The following is a 25,375-nucleotide window of genomic DNA, read 5'->3' as shown; positions in this document are numbered from 1 at the left end:
TAGATTTTTACTAAGTGTTCTAAGAGGGAAAAAGTCAAAGGTCAGGATAAAAATGATTAGATCACTGGTCTGAGCAAGAGAACAGAACTGTCTTGTTACATTGTTCTTAATTGAAATTAGGATGATCAAAAGCAAAATTGAGTGAGTCAGAAGGACAAATACGGAATGATTGCACTTACCTGCAAACAAAATAACAGGACAAAAGAATGTAAGGGGCCAAAGTGGGGAATACCTAAGTGACCTTGGATTCTAGATTATAGAAACGAGGACAGGGCATTAAAGAGGAGGGGAAGTAAGAAGAATTGGAATAGGAGGTAACAGGGTAGGGGGCAGGGGCCCCAAGCACATCAGTGGTGTAGAGGTATGGTATATGTATATGTCTGAACCTCAAACCAACAATGCTGCAAGCAGGAAGCCCATAAACTAAAAAATGGATGCAATAATGGAGCAGGTTAGAGGGTGGGAAAGAATCTGGACATTGCTGGAAAAAAAAAGTTGTTATTGAGGGTTTGATTGGTGTTGGATGGAAACTTAAATACCTGAAAATGTTATGAACAACCTTGTAAAAAATAAATACATTTTGACTTAATGTAAAACATAATAAATGTTAAAATAAATAAAAGAAAAACAATTGGTATGCACATAAGTTAGATCCACCACTTACCTTCTGAATTCCAATTTCACATACCACTCTGCACCGATAAATAATAATGATGTATTTTCAGCTTTGTTGGAAACCCTATTTGTATATTTACAAGGTCATTATCTTCAGCAACTGATACCTGTTCTGAGCCCAGCAATTACCACCTCTATCACTGCATACATTATGCACACACATACTACTGATTTGTACTTTCCTATAAAATTACTCTTTCCCTTTTTAATTAGAAGGTTTTTAGAAGCAAGCCTATTATTAAGGCCATGTACACTTCTACTATAAATACCTGTTGCCAAACATTAGTTATCTCTTGATAAATTACTTTAGAGAAATCCTAATGATTTTTCAAAGTTTGCTTAAAGAAATGGGATTTCTTCTCCTTATTTTTTGATGTCCTCATTCTCTCACATAATTAACCATTTTTTTGCATTCCACATTAAAAAAAAATCTTCCTTTTTCTTCTGCCTCCGGATACTTTTGTGTGAGCTTTTCCTATACTTTATAGCAGAAACTTTTCGTGTGTCTGGACTTTACTATTCAAGAATTTCTTGGCTTTTTAAAAGGAAAGAATATAAGAATGTTGTATCAAAACAATCAAATAGTCACTGAGAACAAACACCTTAACTTTCACAAATATCCAGTATTGCATAACTATTAAAGTGACTGCAGGGCGGGAACCCATCCAATAACACTGTGGTTTGATAATAACATAGTTGTGGGTTTTATGCTGCTCTTGAGTTGGGGAGAAGTCTTGGTGTGTACAAATCAACATCTTTTTACACCATTATATGTGTGTGCATAAGTGTGTGTGTGTGTGTATGGGTGTGTGTGTGTGTGTGTGTGTGTGTGTCTGTACTTTTCCACTTAGGAACTTAATTGAAGTTTCTAGCATAAAGTAGCTAAGAGGAAAATTTTAATCAGGTAGTGTTAAAATGAGGATCCTTATAACAACTTCCCTGCTTATCTCAGATAAGGGGGATATTTTGAATACATAATTAACTTTTATGAGTGTTGTTGGTCATATAGTACATGCACATGAAGAAGTGTTAATTATACAGAGACAGTCTCAAATTTTCCTGTCCTTGACATTAATTAAATTGAGATCATCTCAAACCTAATAGGGCAAAAACCTGTCAAGAAGTCCAAATTGCAGTTTCTTATATTCCTTATTCCATTAATCAGAACAGAGGCAATGTGTCTCTGCTTGGTTGAAGGAGCTGACTAGTTCCTAATTCTCAGAATTTGTGTGTATCTTGAAATGAACTCCTGCCTTCTGGAACTTATCCTCTGTTTGACTAAAGCTTGTGGGCCTCTTAGAATGTGTCTTTATTGGGCATTTCCTTTTTGAAAGGGCAAAGAAACAACTGTAGGATTTACAAACATGAATCAGAGATGCTCGCTTAAGTCCGCACTGCTTACAGTCCAGTTAGAGAGACCACCCCAGCTCCCTCATATCTGTTAGGATGGAGACAAGATAAAATGAAAGTGACCTTTGCCATAATCAAAGTGCTCTTTGATTTCCCATCACTCGTATTTTATCTCTGTTGTAGTATGTTGGCCTCCTCAGTGAACTGTGATTGCCAAAGAACAGAGACTGGGTCTGATTTACGTCTATTTTGTCACAGGGTTGAGGCAGAGTGCACTTTCAAAGATGCTTTTAAAGAAGAGATTTGCTTACTACAGTTTCCTAATTACATGGATCCACTTATTTTGTACCAGTACAGCTATAATAAGTTGCTGGACTTCTGCTCAGAGGCCCCCATACTACATACTTCATATTGTTACAGGAAAAGAGTTAAATGAGAAGTCAGACAGAGGGTTTTTAAAAAATCTCATCTCTGTCACTAATTACTTATTTGACCTTGGGCAAGATAATTAAACTCTATCTCAGTTTTCTCATCTGTGAAATGGGAATGATAATGACTGGCTTGACTATTTCCCATGATTACTTGGAGGATCAAATGAGATAATATACTTAAAAGTGTTTTCGAAAAATTTGAAGCGCTTTACAAATGCAAGGCATAAATTTGCAAGGAAATAGCCCTCTTTATTTCTTCCCCCATATACGTTTCCTCGCGAATCTTAGATTTCTGGGATGTGTGGTACATGGTATGGAGCAGTTCTAGTTTCTTTAAGTTCCAGTATGTCTTCTTCAACTCTTGTAATGTTTTACTGATTTAGCTTGGGATTATACAGAAGACCTGTTAATCTTGCATCTCTCTCTGATATATGCTCCCCATTCAACATTTAATATGTATACTATCAATCACGTGTGTACATCTGCACCAGAATAGGGGCAAGGTAAGAACAACAACAACAAAACACAGCTTCCCCATCCTTGACCATTTTTATTCACACACCTACAGTCCTCTGCTCTACCAACTGAGCTATCGAGGGATTCCATCCTTGACCATTTTTAAAAGCTTATTGAATCTAAGAGAATAGACTTGAGAGTAAGTAACCATTTGGGGAGGCAGTTTACATTTGAATTTTAGCTAGTAAAGACATGTCTAGTCTCACTTTTAATTAAAAGCAAAAAGGACAGTGGCCGTTATTCACATTTTTCTACTGCTAATGGTCCAGTGCCTATCTTTTCTGCATTCTGACAATCCCTGCACAAATTCTTATTTTTTTTAACCTTAAAGAAGAGACTCTGATCTCTATTGTTTACCTGCCTTAATCCATATTCCCTGTGCCCAGAAAAGCTAAGAACTCTAAAAAGAGTCATTTTCCTTCTCCCTTATACCTGAATTCTCTTTTTTAGCTGGCAATTCTTCTTTTATTATTATTACATTTTATGTAACAGGATTACAAATGTGTTTAGTTTTATAATATTGATTGTAAAGTTATTGTGAACCACCACCACCACCACCGAAGTGTTATAACCCTTCACCACTGTGTCACTTCTGGTCTGATATCCCCACCCTGCCCCCTCCAATTTATTTGTTGATTGACAGCATAGTTTTGATGCATCATATTACCTCACTTTACTGACACCAGTTTGTTCTAGACCCTGCTCCTATGTTCTCGCATTACTTCCAGTTTAACTCGTTATTGCTTCCTTCTTCCCAACCCTGGTCTTCTCAGATGTATAATGTGGTGCCCAAGGTTTATTATCAATTTATATTTTCCATTTCCTTCATTTCTTTCTCTATGTGGCAAATATGAGTGCAACCATCTAGTATTTGTCTTTTTGCTTTTAGCTTACTTTTCTCAACATAATTCTATCCAATTCCATGTAAGTTGTCACAAACTGCATGGGAGGGCCATGAGTTTTTCTCCTGGCTACATGGTATTCCATTATATACCACAGCATCTTTTGTCATTCATCTGTTATAGAATATTTGGGTTGTCTCCATAACCTTGCATTTTATACTCAGCTGCAATGAGCATAGGTGTGAATTTATCTTTTCTGATTAATGTTTTTGTACTTTGGGTGTAGAGGCCTAGAAGTGGAATAAGTGGCCATATGGGAACTCCATTCTTACTTTTTTGAGGAATTTTCATATTGTTTTCCACAGAAGTGGGAACGACAGCATTACCACCACAATGAATCAGGTTTTTTCTTGCCACAGGCCCCACAAACACCAGATGTTTCCAGTGTGTTTGATATAGATCATCTCACTGGTGTGAGATCGTACCTCACTGTCATTTTGATGTATATTTCTCTGATACTAGGTGATGATAAGTGCTTCTTCATCTGCTTATTGACCATCTGAAGATTCTCTTCATGGAAGTGTCTATATATTTCTTTTCCATGTTTTTGATGAGGCTATATGTTTTTTGGTGTTGCTGGCTGCATTTTCCAAGTGCTTTATAAATTTTGCTTGCTATGGTCCTTCACTTCTTAATCCGGCTATTGAGGTTATCCTGGAAGCTAGCCTCCTCTGGGAGGGACAGGACGCAGTTCCTGAGGAGTAACCCCATCCTGTTTCACAGTCACACTGAGTCCTTATCGCCAGTTACTTACTTATCTCTCAGACACTCACATAGGATCTGGTCCATGTCAAATTTTCACCAAAATGTTAATTGATGTATTGGGCTGATTGGTTTTCATCTCAATCTTTGTCATTTTCAGTTTTCCCATGATGTTCATCATGTTTTTTAGTAACGAATTCATAATTCACCTTTTCCTTCAAAACCTTTTTCTTGTCCCCCCCCCCCCCCCCGCACAATAATTTACAAAGCTGTCACCAATAGAGTTTCAGGCATACAATGTCCCAACTCCAATCCCAAGTCCAGTCTCAGCATCTCTTCACCAGAGTCCCCAGATTCCATCCTGTCACCCCTCCACCAACAATGATATCCTTAACAGGAACATTTTAAAGTATTGTAGTTTGGGTCCCATGCTTGCAGCTGTGTTGGTTCTATGATATACAATTATCTTGCCACTACAGCACTGCACCACTGGTGTATTCTAGGCCCTGGGTCCTTGCCCATATGTTACCTCCAGACCTCCTCTTCTTACTGTTCCATTTCTCACCTTCCCTGGCCTTTCTCTGTATTCTACTGCCAAGTTACATTCCCATGTCATGTTATTCTGTATTCCACAGATAAATGAGACTCTCTGGAACTTGTCCTTCTTCTGACTTTCTTCACTTAACATGATATCCTCCAGTTTCATCAAAGTTGCAGCAAATTTCATAATGTCATCATTTCTTGCAGTTGTGTAGTATTCGATAGTGTGTATATATCACACCTGTTTTTCCATTCATCTATCATTGGACATTTGGGTTGATTTCCTATTCTAGTTATTGTACTAAGTGCTGCAATGAACAAGAATGTGCATATGTCTTTTTGAATGAATGTTTCAGTGTTTTGGAGGTAGATATCAAGATAAAGAATCTCTGAATAGTATGCAAGCTCTATTTTTGCTTTTCTGAGAAATTTCTACTGCAAACCTTGTCATAAAGGGCTGAGAAGATAGCTCAAAGGACTGGAACTCATGATTTACATGCTTGAGCCCTGGGTTTGATCCTTGATACTGCAAAGGAATAGCCCCCAGACACTGTCAGGAGCAACCACTCACAAAAACAACCTGTCTTTTATTATTTTATTAAAATGTATTATTATTATTATTATTATTATTATTATTATTTGCTTTTTGGGTCACACCCGGCGATGCTCAGGGTTTACTCCTGGCTTTGCACTCAGGAATTACTCCTAGTGGTGCTCGGGGGACCATATTGGATGCTGGGAATAGAACCCGGGTTGGCCATGTGCAAGACAAATGCCCTACCCTCTGTGCTATCTCTCCAGCCCCACAACCTGTCTTTTAAACCACTTTGCTCAGAGTTTTTAAATATTTCCACTTACAAATTTTGTTTTTGATTCCTCTTGTCCTTTGTTTTTGTTTATTTTTTGTGGTCAGTTTAACATTATAATAAATCCAAGAAATCTGAAAGCTATATGTGAACTGATAATTGCTCACCTTGAAATTGTCCCCTAGAGACTATTAAAACAGTCTATTAAAATATTTTAATAATTTTGTGAGAGCTATAGCCCTATTTTAACAATTTTTTGAGGGTCATGGTTATTTCTATAGTTATTCTTTGGGAGTAATTATCTTTGCATATTCCTGGATATATTTTAATATCGACAAATTGAATCTTTGCAGATCCTTTGCAGGTGATTTGGGGGGCGGGCTGGAGGTCATACCTGATAGTGTTCGGGGTCTCCCCCTGACTCAGTGCTCAGGGGTTGCTCCCGGTTGCTCAAAGGACTGTCAGTGCCAGTGATCGATCAATGTGCACCAGCTGTGCAGATCATTAAAATTTACACCTGGCCAAGACACTGTGAACTTCAGTTGTGCAAGCTGATAAGTCTTCTGGGTCAACAACTAAAAACATGCTATCATTGTTTTCTCTGAACATATCTGCACTAACAAAACTCCAAAACGATTTTGACTTATTTTTGAAAAGAGTCTCTAGCAGCCCATGACAAAGAGCTTATTGATTTTCAGTTTGGAACTTTATAGGTCTATGATCAGAGTGACCCACACTTATTTGATGCATTGTTTTGGAATCCTAGTTTAATGTCTTTTATGTGTTAGGCATTGGAAATGAATCAGGCCTTGATCTTTGCCCAGAAATACCTGCCAAGTTAGTTGAAAAGAATAAAACCAGGTATCGGCTAGCACAAAGGCGCAGCAGAGTTAAGGGACCTCTAGTAGGGGTAGGAATTTGTTACACTGTCAAGCAAAAATTTGTTATACTGTCAAGCAAAGATTTCCTGGACTGAAGGCTAAACTTTATGAAGAGGAGGAAGAGAAGCGACTTTAGGAGACATTCCAAGTCAAGGAACAGGATGTACAGAGACTAAAAGAGGAGTATGTATATGTGGGGACAACCCCAAGCAGCTCAATACTGCAAAGCTCAAAATGGGGCCAGAAAGGAGGAGGACTGATGCCCACATGGAGTAAAAGAACTCGAGCAGAAGTTCGGATTTCATCCTAAACCAGGGAGAAATGCTTGGGGATAGGATCCCCATTCCCCACAGTTCTGCTAACTCCCACTTGTAATTAGCCACATAGGTTTGTCTTCAAACTCCCTCCCCCCATCTCCTCCTGCCTCAGATTATCTCAGATCCATCATGTCCTTTACATTCTGACATCTTCCTCATTAGCTCAGGCCATCATCACCTCATGCCTGGACTGTATCACAAACTCCCAGAACTGGTTGTTGGACTCCAGTTTACCTTTTGCTCCTGACAATGGATTTTGCACAGGATTATCAGAATAACTCTCTTTTCCATCAAATCTCACTCCTGTTCAAAAATCTTCACTATTTTTTAAAAATATGATCTGAGATAACTGTGACCCTCCCTCGACTTGTCATTCAGGATCCTAAGAGAATCTGTTTCAAGTTCCTTTCACTCCTTGACTTCCATTACTGCCAATTGTATCAGAACTCATCTATTTATTATCTTTCTTATCTGCATCTTTGCTTTCACTGTGTCTTCCTGAAATCCTTTGCAGATCCTTTGTGTGCTAGGCTCACACAAACATGTTGGGAGTTATTTAAGCTCTTTTTTTACACAGAGTAACTCATTTGTGCCCATGCACAGATCACACTCCCCTTTTTCTACTTTGAATTAGTAACCACTAATTATGGTTAATTTTTTTACCATATATATTTGAATAGCTTATGCATGTAAACATAGATAGTTATGAATACTTAGAGCCTTCTGAAAGAAATTTAACTTACTCAAAATGGTGTATTTTGTATCTCCTGCAGTTAGATTTTCATGATCATTTTACCTTTAAGTGTTATTCCTACTATCATATAATTATGGTCTTTCAATTGCTGTTGCTTTTTTTTTTAATTTTTGGGTTTTGGCCATAGCTGGTAGTGCTCAGGGCTTATTGCTGTTGTGCTAAGGGAGAGGATGGTGGGGCATATGTGATGTTAGGGATTCGAATTGGGATCTACAGCAAGCAAGGCAAGCACCGAACCTCTGTTCTTTAGCTCTCTGGCCCCGTTCAGTTTATAAACATGCTATACATTATTCATTCGTTCCTTCATGGGTGGGCTCTAGGTTGATTCCAAAATTTGACTATCACTAACAGTAATGAACCTCCTTACCGGGTAGTTTTAAAGATCCTGCTCTTATCCTAGCTCTCAGTGAAAGCTTTCCTACCCTCGCCCCCCCAGCACCCGCCTCTCGCCCCCGCAGCCCCCCACAGCAAAGTCTGGGCACTGGAAAGAAGCTCCTTAGCATCATTCCATTGTGCTGAGTTCACTGCTATGCAGTCAGGCGCCTAGGAAATATTTACTGAATAAATGAATGAGCGAGTGAATGAATGAGCGAACGGCAGGAGGGAAGAACACGGCGCTCGGCAGACCGTCGTGAACTTTGGCGCCTTGGCCCGTTCCCTTCCCTGACAGCGGGCTCTGCCCCTACCGCATTCCTCCACCTAGCCCAGGAGTGTGTGGGCGTGTGGGCGGGAGGGGTCCCCCCCTCTGCTCCAGCCGGTCCCCCTGCAAGTTCACGGTCTCTGCAGCCCCGGTGTCCCGAGGTCGCGGTCCTGGCCGCGCCCGCTGCTGCAGGGCCTGGCCGGGCGCGGTCTCGGTCGTCCCCCGCGTCACGGCGCCGGGACCCGCGGGGATTCCGGGGGCACCGCGCCGGGGTGTCGGCACAGCGGCCGCAGATCCCTCCGCGCGCGGCCCGGCGCTTCTTCCTGCGGGAAGCCCCTGGGTGCGGGCGGCGCGAGGGGCGGGGCCGCGGAGGAGGCGGCCGGGGCGGGCGGAAGGACACACGCGGCGGCGGCGCTGCGCGCCCGACAAACTTTCAGCCAAACTTCGGGCGGCGGCGGTGGCGGCGGCGGCGGTGGCCCGGGAGCGGCAGACGGGGGTGCCCGGAGCTTCAGCGCTAGAAGCCGGGGCCCCTCCACGCAGCGCCGCGTCGCGACCCGCAGAGGCGAGGAGGGGCGCAGAGAGAGCGGGGGTCTCCTGGGTCGGGACCCCCTCCCCATGTGGATTTGCTCTGGCAGCCACCGAGGCGCAGGAGGCGACCGAGAAGATGCCCGTCCCGCGCCCCGCTCGCTCGTGGGTGCTGCTGGCGCTGTGGCTATGCGGCGCGACCCCCGCGCGCGGTGAGTGAGGGGCGCAGGGCCCCTGTCCCTGCGCGCCGCGGCCCCCGGCCCGCCGGCCACCTGAGGCGACTCCCCCCCTTCTTCCTCTCTGCAGAGGAGGCTGGGCCTGGCCGGCGGCGCCGAGTGCGGCCACTTGGCTGCATCGAAGTTTGGACAACGCCGGACCCCGCGCCCTGGGCGCGCCAGTCCCCGGAGCGGGTTCCCCGGATCCCCGCACGCCTCCCGGCTGGCACAGTGGCCGGCCCAGCCGTGCTTTCCCGATCTTGGACTTCGGGGAGTCTGAGGCTCAGCTTGTCCTGGGGAGGAGGTGGGGGTGGGGTCAGGCGCTCTGCCCCTGGAGCCCCCGTCTGCGGCCGGGGCGTGCCGACGGGCTGAGCGGAGGAATGCCAAGCTTTGGAGGGGCCCCCAAACGTGAGCGGCCGTGCACCCACCCCGCAGGGCTCAGCTCTGGGAGCCCGGGCCGGTGGTGGTGATGGGGGTCCTTGGCTCGGAGTTGCACCAGGATTTACTGTGCACCCGAGTCCCGACGCCCCGACCCCCGGTTCCCCGCCGCGGCCCCCCTGCTGCCGCTTGGCTGGCTCGGGTCTTCGAGGGGTGGCGGCTGGCTCAGTGGGGGAATGGTGTGGCTGCGTGCTGAGCCACAGGAGTTAAAAATCTAAACTGCTGTTACTGTTTCCGAGGCGCGGAGCTCGCGGCTCGGGCGCTGTTTCGGAGTGTGTGTCCAGCCCAGGAATGCGGTGTGACTCTCCCTTGCTCCCCTAACCTGGCTGCGGCGGCGGGTGGGGTAGGGGCGGAGTGAGGAAAAGTGGGTACGTTGATTCAGAGTGCTTCCTTAGAAAGCCTCTTTAAAGTTGGGTATTTGCAACAGGCTTTCTGAGTAGGGTTGGCTCAAGGCAAAGAAATCGAATTATGTCTTGCCCATCCCACGCACACCCTTAAGAGTCCAAATTTCTTAGCATTATTCAGTGGAAAGAGCTTGAGCTTTGGAGTCTTGCTCTATAATTCAGGGTTTGAATCCAGCCTTTGCGCCGTAAATACACCAATAAAATGGAATGAAATTATCCAGCTAATGGGATTAATTAAGTGAATGAATATTAAAGCTATGGCCGGAAAAAAAAAAAAGAAAAAAAGGGCAGAGACTGATTCTCCACTCTGCTTTCAATGGGTGGAAGTGGCCTGGCCATGCTTGTCAGGAGGGTGTACTTCTCCGCCGGGCATCTAAGGCAACTTTTTAACTTCTACTTAAAAATCACCTAAACGGATTAGTGCAGGAGCTGTGTCTTTCTGCAGAGAAAAAGTTAGGAAGATGATAGGCTTCAGAAAAAGCTGCTTTTTGTTCATTGTTAACTGACAGTGGGCCAATCACAGATGTTTAAAAGAGAACAAGATTATTTATCACAGTGCTGGGTTGTTCGGCTCCAGCCAGATTCTTCTTGGAAGGTTCAAATTCCTTCCACCTCTAAGGCCCTAAGAGTTCCAGAAGTGGGCTGGAGACTATGTTGATGAACCAAAAACTTGTCTTTGTTATCCCCCTGAGTGAAAGTTTTTATGTGAGAGTAGATTGGGGGTTGAAGGGAGTATAGGCAGTAGACTAAGGGCACTAAGGGCAACAAATCTTGATCTCCCATTAGCTTGTTTTCATAAACAACTTCATCTTTCTGAGTCTTCTCACTTATGAAATAGAATTAAAGACATGACCCACTTAGCTCATGAGAATAATAAATGATTACAGAGTGATTTGCAAAATGTTTATAAATAAGACTGATGCCAAGGATAGGATTGGTTCCTTTGACACATTGAGCTTCACCCCGAAAATCAGAAAATAGAATGATACCTCTTTTTTTACTTCTGCCCTGACAGGGTATTACTCTCAGTAAGTAGCCTTTAGGTAGACAAGGTGAGTCTTAGTGAACTGAAAGGACAGGCTTAGATATTTTTATTTTTGACAGATGTTCTTCAGATAATAAACTACTGCAGTAGAAGAGATTAAAGAACCCTTTCTGGGTACAAATCTCAAATCTTTCAAAAGACTTATTGAATCTTTTCAATCTATTGTGTTTTGCCAAGGTGTCAATTATAACACACCCATCTCAACTTTTGAGGGTTCCTGTGCTTGGCGCATGGCCAACTGTTAATTTAAGTATCATGGAGTTCCTAAGGCAAGTAGCTGTCAACCCACCTATTACTGATTGTCTGAACAGCCACCAGGGCCCCCCTTGCTCCTTATTTTCCTCTCCTTTGCAGTGGGAGATTACTCTTGGTTTTGCTACCTGCGATATAATTGCTCAGCTGAATTCTTCCCTTGCTTTAAAAAATCACAAAGAGCAATTGTTTTCTTCCCCCCTCAGATGGAGATTAAATTTACCTTGAAACTATTTCCTTTTCTCTTTTTTCCCCCTGTGATGTTCTTTTTCTTTATTGTTATTCCATGGAGGGGTGGGGGGTGGGAGGGAGCGTTGAAGGGGAGAGGAGAGGGTTATTATTTTTAGCATCTTATTTTTCCTGGTGTTGTAGCCCATGTGTCCTTGGTTAGCTCTCTACACCATTTCCACTCCATTGCCTTTCCTGTAGACCTCTTATGACACAAAGGAGTATTTTTTGGTTTAGTTGTAGTTGCTGACTTCAGGGTCTTTAGAAAATGGTTAAGTTCAGTGGGATATGGTTGGATGCTTCAGAGCAGTCTTACAATACATTAAAAAAATATGATACTCTCAGAAATTCTCTTTTGCCCACAGAATTTGCATTGATCTAGTTCCCACTCTCTGGCGCCATTGCTTGTAGTACACTTCCTCACATGGTTGCAGGGGGAACACAGCTCCCCATCCCAGCTATACTGAATCAGCTGGAGCAAATCTGTAGCTTGGTGGCTGGTGGTTCCGATACAGTCTGTGTAAAGGCTGCCCTTTTTCAAGGTGTACAGGTGGATCTGATAGAGTAATTTGATCGGAACTCATGGGTAATTCATTATTTTGTTTTGAGGTGTGTGGTGGTCTGCCTTCTTGTTCCTTGCAGCTTTTTTTGATTCTCCTCTTCTCCTTTGCTACAAATGACTGGAAGCATATATTTTTCTTTTTTATGTTTGTTTTTGGCCACACCTAGCTGTGCTTAGGGCTTACTCATGGCTCTATACTCGGAAATCATTTCTGGTGGGGACCGAGAAATGACTTTGATTCCAGGGGTGACAGGGATCGAATCTGGATCGGCTACGTGCAAGGCAAATGTTCTCCCTGCTGTGCTGCTGCTTGGGCCCTGCCGTATGCTTTCCTTTTGTTCTGTCCCTTTTTCATTGTCCTATGTGTGCCATATGCATCTCGGAGAGATTAGTGGACAGAGCCAGAGGCCCAGGTCCATTACTAGTCATGTGTTCTTGCAGCCTCCATTTGCCTCTATTTTCAGCCTCCATTTGATCAGTGAATGTTTTTGGTGTTTGTTTTGGAACCATATCTGGCAGTGCTCAGGGGTTACTCTTGGCTGTGTACTTAGGAATCATTCCTGGTGGTGTTCTCTGGATTGTATGGGATGTTAAGGGTGGAACTCAGGTCAGCCTTGTGCAAAGCAAACACCTGACTGCTATACTATCAATCTGACCTTAATTAGGTACGTTGTCTAGTCACAGAACCCGTTGGATTTGAGGCTAGTACTTCTCAGTTGAGTGCTTCCTTCACTCTATCCTTCTATCTCTTGTGCAAGTGAATTCATGTGTGCACAAGTGTGTGGGCTATATTCAGGTGCTTATTGATAATGTGTGTTCCTTTTTGGAGTCCTCTCCTCCCCTCCCCTCCCCTCCCTTCCTTTCCCCTCTCCTCTCCTCCCCTTCCCTCCCCTTCCCTTCCCTTTGTTGCTGTTCTGGCTACCACTTTACACTTGTCCGATGTGCTCACTGGAGGCTGCATGCTTGCACTATGGATGCTTATGCACATTTGGTTGCTGTCCTCTGGGGATCCCACTCGCTTCGGGAGCTGTGGGTCTCATGTGCTTTGGGAGCTGTGGGTTTCACGTGATGGTGTCTGGGATTGAACTCTTGGCCTGCTGTCGGTGTTCTACTAGCTGAGCCATCCCTAGGTCAAAACAAAAGTTGTGTTTCTTTTCTCTCTTCTTACCTCTCCTCCTTCCTCCTTTCCTTCCCTTTTTTCTTTTCTGGGGCCATACCAGCAGTGCTTAGGGCTTAATACTGGCTATGCGCTCCACGGTCACTTCTGGCAGGACTCGGGTACCATGTAGGGTGCCAGGGATCAAACTCGGGTGGACCCTTGCCTTATCCACTCTGTTATCTCTCAAGCCCCCCCCCATGTGTGTTCCTTGAGGAAAAAATGATGTCTTTTTATTTATGTATTAATACTGTTCTTTGGCATTTGATAAGCTATCAATCAATAATTGTACAAATAAAAAGTTACTTTTAGTCAGTTTCTTACTCTGGACTTGTTACTCTGAGACAGCTTTTTTTTTTTTTTTGGGAGGGAGATTGCTGAGGCCACACCTGGAGGTGTTCAGGGGCTGGATGACTCCTGGTGCTGGAGAATCAAGTGGGGTTAAGGTTAATCCCTTACCCCCATCCGATCCCTCCAACTCTGAGACAGTTTTTAAAAAATGGTATTTGCCAGGTTCATTGATCTACTTTACACTTGGGGGCAAACCCAGTTTTCCCCAAGTGTTTCATTTACTGCTTTGATTTTCCGTTTCTGTGTGTGGTTTCTTCTTTGTATCTTTTCCTGTTACTTCTGCCTTTCTAAAGGTCACGTAGCACTTCAGCCCTAGTGGCACTGGCGTTCTCCCTCTCCTCTCGCACGAGTCCCTCCCACTGTTTCCTGTGTCACCAAGTATTAGGCAGACCACGCTCTCCCTCAGCATCACCTCACCTTATTGCCATTTGGTATTTAGAAAATAACGAGCATATATATTATTTCTGTTTTGGTTTTGTGCCTCACCAGAGAGTGCTCAGGGGCTACTGCTGGCTTTGTACTAGGAGAGACTCCCGGTAGTGCTCAGGGGACCTGTGTGGTGCTGGGGATTTGAATTAGGTTTGCAACTACCGCAAGCACATGTTAGCCAAGTGTCTTTCCTGCTATACCATCTCTTAGGAAACTAAGTTTGTCAAACTCTAGGTGATTTATTTGAGATTTTTTTTTCATTATGAGCTGTCTATTGCAGACTTGACCAAGAGAATATATAGTGAAGTGTAAATAGGAAATTTAGTAAAGTATATTTGTTTCCTTTCCCCACCATTTAGGTTTCCTGAGAAATACTGCCCCGACAAAAACTCTAAATTAGTGAGATTTACAGTTTTGAGAGAAATGTATAGTGTGAGATATCTGTAAGAAGAATTTATCCTTGTAGGGTCAGAGATGTACTAGTACCGGGAAGGACTTGCCTCGTACACAGCCAGTCTGGGTTCTGTTCTTAGCGTTACATGTGGTCCCCAGAGTACATACCCCCAGTAGTGAGCACAGAGTAAGACCTGAGCGCTGCCACATCCAGATGTGGCCCCCAAACCAAAAACAAACAGAAAAATTTGTTCCTTGAGGTCAGGGACAGGGTTGTACACATCCCTCCTTGTGTGGCAGATGCCCAGCAAAGATTCAGCTGCAGAGCAGGTCTGGTCACAGCGCCGGTGACTCCTGCTCTGATCACACCTTTGGGACCTGCTGGGTAAAAGTGTGGTGAGTCAGAACTGTGTCTTTCTCCTTTGAAGTGAAAAGAGCAGTTGAAAGCGGACCCCACCCATGGACTTCTGTGATATCTCTATTTATTAATTAATGGGTAGCTTGATTTATATGTTGGCAGGAACTTTAAAATTCACCCATTCCTTCTGTCCATCTCCTGCAGAGCCTGGACCTTACAACATCCACGTCAGGAGGTGGACTGTCTTTCTGGCCGAACACTGCCTGCTATCATAGGCCTGCCTTCCAGTTCGTCTTGGGACAGCCACGATTCTCTGATCTTACTGTCCACTAGAAGTGGCTTCTTATGACTTGCACCCATTGTCAACATCTCCAAATTTTGTCTTAGAGAGTTGTGAGCTTTGTGTGACTGACAGGGATGCAATAGGGGGACCCTTGACCGCAGTGGATACCTACTCCTTCCACAACAGGCATGAAACCCAACAAGTGGTAAAAAGAGATTCCTATTTGGGGTGATTGCTTGGGTTAACAATCTATGGACTCTGTCCTATTTTGTTGCCTAGATGACCACTGGTGGAAGAAAAGAATTTGTGGAGGAATGTTCGCCTAATCTCTCTAATAAGCTCATTTAGGGGTATTCTAGAGATTGTGATTCTGTGGGTCTGGGTGAGTGTCTGGGTATTTGTATAATTTGGAAACAGCCATGTGGGGGAAGCCAGGGGAGACCAGGTCTGGGTAGAGCTGGAGATAGATTGCTTTGGCCGCTGGTATGACCATTTTTATTTCTGGAAAATGCCTGCTACTTGCTGAATGTCCAATTTGCTAGGAAGCTGCTTTGGTATCCCCATGGGCTAGCAGTGTTTTGTCTTTTAAAAAAGTCTGCAGTGGCTGGAGAGGTACAACAAGATTTGTCAATCACTTGCTTTGCACACAGCTGACCCTGTTTTGATCCACAAGCTGTAGCCCAACCACTCCTGCCGCCAAATCTGTGGACTATTCAGAATGTCTTGAGAGGGGGAGGGAGGAAGAAAGGAAAGGGGGGAAGGAGAGGGAGAAGGAGAGGGAGAGGGAAAGAGAGAGAAACAGAGACAGAGAGAATTTAAGCTCCTCCCATCAATTGAATTTTACTTGGAATGGAAGCATACTTATACCTTCCTAGTCTATTTGGATCCATTAAGAACTTCTTGGTTTTTTGCTCTTGTGACTGATACTTCATTTGAGGTTGTTGGCTTTGTTAACCCATAGCATGTATCTGGTTTCAGGGACTTCCCTCATATGAAGGTTATTCATTTCAGGCATCTTTTTTGTGGGGTTTGAGTCACCGCACACAAATGGAATGAATAAGAAAGGGAGAATCAAGGAGTCTCTCAAGCTGAACAGAACTGCCTGTCTGGAGGGAGAACCATAAGTGCTTCTCCGACAGACACAGTTGGTATCGCTGCCCTTGGGAAGCTGGAAAGTGGCTGCAGGTCTGAAGGCTTCTGCTCATGGCCTGAGCCTGGGCCACATGAGGTGCGGTAGGAGGCTTGAAGGGGTTGAATCACTTCTCTCCTCCTCTCCTCTTTGAAGGAGTACCAGCTGTTTACCAGCTGCGTGGCAGAGAATACATTGTGCTCTTCAAGAAAACATCAAGTGGATCAAAGCAGCATATGCATGATGAAGGCCACGGTTTGGAGTGAGGAAGGACTTCTGTGCATGTGTTTATATATTCTGCTGCGCAAAACTTGGGAAAGGTCTTGAGCATTAACTTGAAGATTTATAATCTTTAAATAATCCTGTGGTATGCCAGGGAGGATTGTGGGTGCTGTTATCTTTCGTTTGTGTGTTTCCCTTAGTGTCACGTGAGTGAGGGAGGATAGGGATTCTACTCTTCTACATGTGCAGAAATTGTTAGCCAAGAATATAGGCTTCCGCCCCCAAGGAGCTGAAATCACAGTGGAGACAAGGTAGATGGGCACACAGCAGGAGTGTGAAACACAGCCACTCAGCCATTCATCTATGCTCCTGGCCAGCAGTTCCTCTGCAGTAAGGCTGAAGGGCTGACGGCTGGTCTAGGGAAGAAAACTCCAGTCCCCCGGGAACAGCAGTCTGCCCGTGGCCCCGCTTTGGGATGGTCTGCTATTCTCCTCTTTCTCTGCTGTCATTTAGAGGAATCCAAACTTGACTTGAGGAAAGCGACAAAGACCCCCTTTGTCTGGTGAGTGTAAATATAAATTTGGCCCATGTTCTGGTGCTTATTATGTCTATTAGTGGGTTTATGGGAAGGGAGACAGCTGTGTGCCCAGCCCTGGTGCAAGCCTGATCTAGGGCAAGTTAAGGTGGAGGGATCTTTGGGAGATCTGGTTCTCAGCGACCTTCGCTGATGGAACTTCTCGTCAAGGCCAGCTAGTGGCTGAGGTGTGGTGTGGACACGCCCAGGGTTGCTGCCCCAGGTCCATTGATTAATTACGCGAACATCTCTCTCACCCTCTTTGCTTGTCTTGGCAAAACCCTGTTCGACCAGCTCCTGGGAGTTCAGGCTTTTCTAGGTGTGATTGAACAAGCATCTGGGGCCGGGGGGATCATTCTCCCGCTTTCCCTTACTCTCCTGAGCTTGAGACTAGTTCCAGCCTTGTCTCTGCCCCTCTTGGTCTTCTGGCCAGCTAGGGAAGCGCCTGAGTCTCCGTCCCCACTGGGCTGAGGCGCTTCCCCAGAGACCTGCCTGCGGCACTTTCTGGTCTTCCAGCCAGTTCCAGCTGCAGGATGTTGGCAGCCAGGCGGTGACTCTGGTTTCTCTGAATACATCAGCCAGACGTCATGCCAAAAAGGACTCATTGCCTCACAAAGACAGGTTGGAGCTCTGGGTGTTGCAGAACCTGTTTCTGGGTTAAGAGTAAGCTCTCCCACCCTCACATATATTTATTCGTATGAAGAAAGCTTGTGTGTGTTTTGTGAGGTAAGGAAAACATGATGATCATGTTTGGATTGGAGTCAGATATTGTCTCCGTAATAATACGTTCTCTTTTAACAGATAGCATCCCTTTAAAATACAATTTGGCTTGCTGAGTGTTGAACAACAGGCTGTGGTTATGTTTGAAAGTATACTGTTTCGCTCAGAGGCAGGTGCATTTAAAAGTTGTTTGCTTTTTCCATCTCATTTTGTTCTCATTTCTTCGTGGGGAAATTCTGGAGGTCTTTTAACTTCCAAAGATTAAGTAGGCTATTTTCACAGTATGAGTACTTAACTGGGAGGGTTGGTGTGTTGACATTCCCAGCATTCGAATAAGAATGATTAAATCCTGTCCATTCTGTTGAGTTTCTGATATGAATAGTCACAAAACTAGTTAGTGATGATTGTTTGGGTCGCACCAAGTGGTATTACTTCTAATCAAAACTCAGGGTTTATTACTATTTTGATACATTCCAGAGGACCTTTTTCTTTTAACGTATAGTATAGTTGTGTTACATCTTAACATAAGTATAGTTGTGTTACATCTGCTTCTGTACCACTTAAAATGTTACGAACATTTGTACATGTATACATTTCTTAAAAAATGGGATTTTTGGAACTGCATACTCTTCTATCTTAAGAATTTAATATTTTTTAATTTTTTGTTTAGCGATTTTTTGGTTTGTTTGGAAGTCACACCTGATGATTCTCAGGGTTTACCTCTGGTTCTGCACTCAGGGATCACCCCTGGCTGGGCTTGGGAACCGTATGGGGTGCCAGGGTAGAACCTGGGTCCACCATGTGCTGGGCAAGTGCTCTACCCCCTGTACTGTCACTCAGACCCCAGATCTACTATGTTTCATTTTAATCAAAGTCTAATTTTAGTTTTCAGCTTTCAAAAATCATAAGAAATGCCTATAAGCACTCTCCTATAGATTTTTGGTAGGAATGTTTATTTAATATCACCACCTGATAGTAAAGTGGCTCTGTCTGAATATGGCTCTGTCCAGGCTGTTGCTTCACAGTGCTAATCCTTTCCATGCAGTTTCACCATGTTGTACTACTGTCAACAAAGTGAGTTGTCAGTGTTCCCAGTCATTGTTAACACATTATTATTATTATTATTATTTATTTATTTTTCAGTTTGTGGAACACGCAGCAGTGCTTGGTGGCGGTTCCCACCTCAGTCCCCGGGGTTTCTCCTGCTGGTGCTTGGTACCTGTGGCACAAGGATCGAACTTGGGGCTCTGGCACTTAAAACATATGTGCCAGCTCATTGACCTGTCTCTCTAGCCCAACGATTTCATTTCTAAAACCCTTTACTGAGTTGGTAAATGCTAAATGATATCTCATCTTAAATTGCCTCAGTGATTACAGTCATGTTGAGTGTTTCTTTTCATTTGGTCAGTGGCCATTTGTACCTCCTTTCCGTTTCATTTCTCTGTTTTGGTAAATTGTGTCTTTTACCCACCAAGATGTTTATATTTTTGTTACTTGATTTGAAAAGTTTTTTAAATATTAAGGGTGTCAGCTTTTCTTCTCTCTTAAATATGTTTAGAAACATATGGACAGATTAAACTTTATAATCTCAAACTTCTACTATTATTGATATCAGAAGTTGAGAGGTTAAGCTTTTTGTACCTTTTGCTTTTTGTGAGCTCCTTAGTTTTGTATTTTCTGTAACTTGCTCCATAATTATAATGCCGCTGCAATCATAATTGATTAACTGTCAGTGGTATGTACCCAGAACATTGCATACTTACTTTAGTATTTTTATATAAAAAGATATTGGAGGAAAACAATATATTCTAAAAATAGATTTTTAGTATAGATTCTAAAAATATATTGAAAATAAGAATGTGATTTTGGCTGGGTGAGGTTTATGTGCTTTTATGTAGTCTGGATTAGATATGCAGGATTTGAAAAATTGGAACATTCTTGAGTGTCAGAACTAATGCAGTTGCAAGTCTGACATTTTAACCCAAATTGCTAAGTTTATACAGTGGTGAGCCAGTTATTTTGGTGACAGCAGAATAACAGAGGTCCCTGCCCTTTCCTCTCACCAAATTGATTAGTTGTGGGCCAGAACTCACTACACCAGCCTGTTGTTTGGGCCCCCCCTCAGTCAGCACCTGATTCTTCCATTTCTCCCTCAGCCTCCCACCGCCTGTGTGCACAGTGGGAAGGAGATCATGTTGTCCTGAAGAATGTTGCATTAAAGAGGAGTAGATTGCTCCCCCCCCAACATGCCTGTTCTTAAGGCACCCCACTGCTTTTGACATTAAGTGCAGCAGCTAAACTGCTTTTTGTGGAAACCCTGCAGATCTTAAGTGTTTGATGAAGAGAAACTTCAGGCAGTATGACTGCTTTCTTAAGTACCATTGGAATTTCTGGGCCTGGTTGGATGCCAGCTCTGCCGTATTTAGCAGGAGGAAACCTGGGGATCAGGGACCCTTGTGACCAACTAAAGAAGGAAACCTCTCTGAAGAACAGTGATTTAAAAAAATTTAAAGCAGTGGTTAAAAATGTGCCAGTTTGAGTGTAATCCAGCTTGTGTCTAGTAGCCTTTCTTTTTCCCTTGGTGACCCGTTTCACACCATTACCACCGTGGATTGATAAGTGGTCAGTCTTCTCTTTCTCCTTGGAGGCCTATTTGTTTTCTGCCTTATTCTGGCCATGCCAGTGCAACTTATGTAAAATCTATTTTCATGTAATAAGAAACCCCAATATTTGCACAGTGCTGAGGAATGTATAGGAATGCTGTCATATAATTCCCTCCTTTAATTCTTACGAAACTTTGCAAGAAACTGAGTCCCAGAGAAGTTAGTTGGCTTGTGCACCATTTCTCAGCTCTAGTGACAGAGTTGGGACTTAATTTTTTTGAAAGCTTGTTTAAAAACAGACACATTTGTTGAATTCTTGCTGCATGTCTGCCATACTGCTAGGGCCTTTTTGTATGATTTCTCATTTGATTCATGCAGGTTATCTTCAGGAGATACAGCATTTTCATGTATATCAACAGTTCAAGAAATTGCAGTTGAAATCATGGCTCTGAGTGAGTGTTTGGGTTAGTGTGGTTTTAGTGAGAGGTGGAGTCAAAATTCAAATCTATATCCGGTTCCAGGGTCTCTGCAGTTACTTGTGGTGTTTTATGCCTATTTATTCAATTCCTCGTAACAGTTCATTGAGGTAGGCGAGTAGCTTGTCACATGTGCAGGATAATGCAGTTAAAGTTGAGATTTAGAGCTAGTTTGTCCCTATAATACTCGTTCCACTTTACTGAATATGGGTTTTTATACTGATTATCTAAAGACAAAAATTAGTTAATAAATTTGAATGTAAGGCCAACTGTTAGGATGCTATTTATCGAATAAATTAGAAATGGATGGGTATCTTTACTACACTGATTATCTTTGTCTTCTGGTAGTTGATTTCTTTTACCAGACAAATTGGATTTGGGCTGAGAGAAAGATTGTTCCCGTTAAGGATGAGTATGTAATTGTTACTCTGGTACACCCAGTGGTACTCATTACTCTGTGCTCGGGGATGACTCCTGGCTGACTTAGGGGAGCACAGGCTGTGCAGGGCATCAAACTAAGTCAGCTGCATGCATGACAAGTGCCAGAACCTCTGTACTATCTCACAGACCTCAAATAGGAGTCTGTAAGCCAAAATGGGCCACAGCTCGTATGAGGGCTGCTCAGGGATCAGTGACCTGATTTCGGGTTCCTGAGGTCGTTGGTGGTGGACATTCCCATCTGCATGACCGGAGAAGTCTCTGTGTTTGTGAATAGAAATAGAAACGTCGGTCTCTGCTTCCTTTCTCTGAGTGGGAGCTCTCTGCTTTGGGAAGGAAGGGAAAATGGGTCCAAACCTGACTCCAAACCAGTCAGTGTCATCAGACAAGGTCCTTAAGCATGCTCTGTCTTAATTTCACTATTTTTAACATGAAGATAGTCACGGTATGCAATTGTTAGGCCATTATGAGGATTAAGTAAGTTGACAGATGTTAAAATTAACAGTGTTTTGTGTATGTAAAGAGGGTCTTAAATAGTGGATATTGGTAGTATTATTTTATGTTTAAGTATTGATTTTTAACAATTGTTGCTTTTATTTTTCTTTAATTAAAAGTGGATAAATGACTTAGATGCCTGGTGAGAAACAGGCCCTTCACTTTTGCTGCATGTAGAATATTAGCTGGTTTCTCGTGCTTTCAAACACGTTATTTTGGTGAGGTGTACTTCCAATTTGGAAAAATGTGGTCTATTGTAACAATTTGCATTGATAGGCATCACGTTATTTCCCCATTATTTATGAATCAGACATTTGTGGGGGGATGTTATGTTTAGTACAGAAACAGTGATTTTTTTTTTTTGAGGAGTAACTTTGAGAATAATTTCCAACACTCTTGTTTTCCAAATTCCAATGATATTTCACCATGTGGACTGCTAGCCTAAAGCCAAAATATTTTATGTTTTAATTAGTCATAAAAGTATTTAATGGATTAGCTCTATCAGATATCTTGAAATAGTAAAAATATCCCATAGTAGCTTGTTACAACGCTGGGGACTCCTAGAGATGTGGGGGAATCTGACTAGGAACTTCCCATTTACTCCATTCTTGTTTTTTGCTTGTTGGTTTTATGCTTTTTGTTTTTGTTTTTGTTTTGTGTTTTTTGTGTTCGGAGGGGCCGAACGCTGTGGTACTTAGGGCTTACTCCTGGCTCTATGTCTGGGTATCACTCCTCGTGGTGTTCAGGGGACCATATGGGGTGCCGGGATCAAATCCTTGCAGGTCAACTGCAAGGAAGGCAAGCACTTTATCCGCCGTACTATCGGTCTGGACCTCCATCCTTATTTTATGGATGAAGACACTCAGGTCCAAAGAAGTGAAAGGACCCAGAGGTAGTCCAGGGTTGGGGCCAGAATTTACAGAAAGTGATCTTTACACAATACTCTCTCCTCAAATGATGCACCGGGATATGAACCCTCTGTTTTTGAGATCTGATTGTTTTGGTTTTGGAGGATCACAGCAGCAGTGCTCAGGGTTTACTCCTCACTCTGCACTCAGGAATTGCTGCTGCTGGTGCTCAGGGGACCCAATGAGATGCCAAGGACTCAGCCTGGGCTGGCTGTGTGGAAGGCAGTGCCCTCCCTCTTGTGCTATGGCTCTGGCCCGTTTTTTGAGCTCTGAGAAGGGAGCAGTGAGAGGGGAAAGGGTGGGAGAAGAAAGGTGTGGCTGTATTGACATATCAGTGACTTCAGAGAAAACCTTTGCTGTTGAGCCCTTGTCTGTCCCTGTGGATTTCTTTGTGGTGGCTGAGACAACTCAGTGGGGCTAGTGTCATTGGCTTGTGATTCAGAATCGCATCAGCTAGGACTGGCGGAGTTACTTCTTTGGAAAAGGGTTTCATGTATTAACATTTTTTTCCCATGATAGTTTGCTTATTTTCAAGTTTTGGCATAGGTTGTCAGGTTTCTTGTTTTGTTTTAAGAGAAAGGTTGTCAGGTTTCTTGTTTTGTTTTAAGAGAAAATGCCAAATTTCATATTGCAGATTTAGTAAACTGTCTTCTGCTGACTCCTTCTTTCTGCTCTCCCTGTAATTATTTCAAAGAGTTTGTTTTTCAGTTGTGGCACTGCTATGAAAGGTTCTTTATAGTCTGAGATATTTATAATTTTGTGTAAGCACACTGTTTACAGAAAATGTAAGTGGAGTGATGCATATGTTAACTCAGATACCCTTAAAACACTTGAAGTATCTTCCAAAAAACTTAATCATTCCAAAACAGCAGCTGAAGCCACTTTGAGTGTGAGAGGAGGTATGCAGTAAGAATACATCATTTGAATATAGTATCGATAAATGTGAACGTCATTTGGGAGGAGCTGCATTTGCTTGAGAGCTGACCATGGCATGCCTCCTTACTAATAAAGCAAGCAAAAGGGACAAACACCCCTGCCACCTGGGGGTTGTAAGAACGGCTTTGAGGGTTCCTATATGGCAGAGAGTTGAGCCGAATAACTTTACCTTTAGTCTCTTTTCACAGTAGGCGCTTATGATTTCTGTTTAGCGAAGGGCAAGGAATGGTCATCCTGCTCACCCGCCTGCCTGCAAGTGGGACCCTTTGGCTTGACTCCTGTGTGCACATATTTAACCCCTAAAAACAAGATGGTTGTTTGGTGGAATCCTATAGTCCCACAGATCATGCTGCTTTGAATTTAATATTTTGTCTACAAAACTTGGCTTGTTTTCACTCTGAACAACCATCTTACCTCTGAACAAATATTTGCATAGTATGGAAATGACCTATGTTTCAAAATTCCATATGGAAGAACTACAGTTCTTTCTAAATATTTTTATTTTGATTAATTTAGGGTAGGGGCCACACACAGTTTGCTGGGGTGGGGGGAGGTGAGGCGTGGGGGCGCCCTTCTCAGAATCCTGGGCCCAGGATTGCAGGCCTGCTGCTCCAGAACACAGCCTGGCGCTGCAGCTGGGGGTGGAGTAGGGAGAGGTTGGCTGTGAAGGGCCAAGAATTGAATTCTGGGCTTATACGGGCCAGGCATGTGCTCAATTTTGATGGTGGGGAAATTGAATTTATATTGGTTGTAATGCAAGGAAAATTGATAAGTATTTCTTTTCTTTTTACTTCTTGATCCTAAAAGAATTGTTTAGTATATTGAGACCAGGAATGACTGTAGCTTTTAAAACATTTTAATAAACATTTTGAGTGTAAAAATGACACTTAGAGTCATAGTTATGACCAGTTTTTCATTTACAGCTAGTTTTTTCTTAACTCTGCATTGTATTCTTATTGTATCACTTAGAAAGGGATTTGAAAGACCATGTAAAAAGTCTGTAATGCCTCTGTTACATGAACGATGGACATGACTGATTACTAAAATTACCCAGTACTAACTTGGGCTGGCCTGAGAATTTTGGAATTAACTATGAAACATTTCAATACGTATCATTACAGGAAAAAAAAAGTGAGGTTAACTTGCTTTTCCCTTCTTTTCTGTGAACTTTTTCCATGTTATTATCTCCTTTGTAACTGAAAATTTGTGGTCATCTGTATAAGTAGATGGAGAGAAATATGTTTGAAACCAACAAGTCCTAGAGAAACCCTTCTGTTTCAGACTATGGTTATTAACATGCATGCTCAGATTTACTTTTTCTCAGGCATATTCAACTTTCTCCTTAAGATTCTGGTTTTGCCTTTCAGTATCAATATTGCAAACCACAATGCCCAAAAGGGGATGGGGAGGGAGGGGGGAGAGGGGGGCAGAGGGGGGGAGACAGAGAGAGAGAGAAAGAGAGAGAGAGAGAGAGAGAGAGAGAGAGAGAGAGAGAGAGAGAGAGAGAGAGAGAGAGAGAGAGAGAGAGAGAGAGAGAGAGAATATTCCTAATTTCAGAATTCTGGTCACAAAATAGGCACTCAAATGAGGGGTTCCTAGAGTTTGAATATTTTGAGTCATGGTAAATTTACCCTTTGGAAGGTACAGCCTAGGATACTTGTATCTGGCTCTCTTTATTTCTGTTTGTTTCTAATGACTTCCGTTAGGCTCCATTGTGAAGG

At 43.2% G+C, this 25,375-nt stretch overlaps 1 protein-coding gene across 1 annotated transcript in view; it reads left to right on the top strand.

The window, feature by feature from the left end:
• Positions 1–8,938: 8,938 nt before the first annotated feature.
• Positions 8,939–25,375, top strand: part of NOTCH2 (notch receptor 2) — a 171,709-nt gene continuing 155,272 nt past the window's right edge. The window contains exon 1 of the mRNA XM_055131553.1: positions 8,939–9,251. Coding sequence (XP_054987528.1) covers positions 9,179–9,251 — 73 coding nt within the window. The 5' untranslated portion in view covers positions 8,939–9,178. The remainder of the gene's footprint in view (positions 9,252–25,375) is intronic.

Source organism: Sorex araneus, chromosome 3 (assembly GCF_027595985.1).
Source record: "Sorex araneus isolate mSorAra2 chromosome 3, mSorAra2.pri, whole genome shotgun sequence".
NCBI lineage: Eukaryota > Metazoa > Chordata > Mammalia > Eulipotyphla > Soricidae > Sorex > Sorex araneus.
Note: the sequence above shows the minus strand (reverse complement) of the source record. Positions and strands in the feature narration are given on the sequence as shown.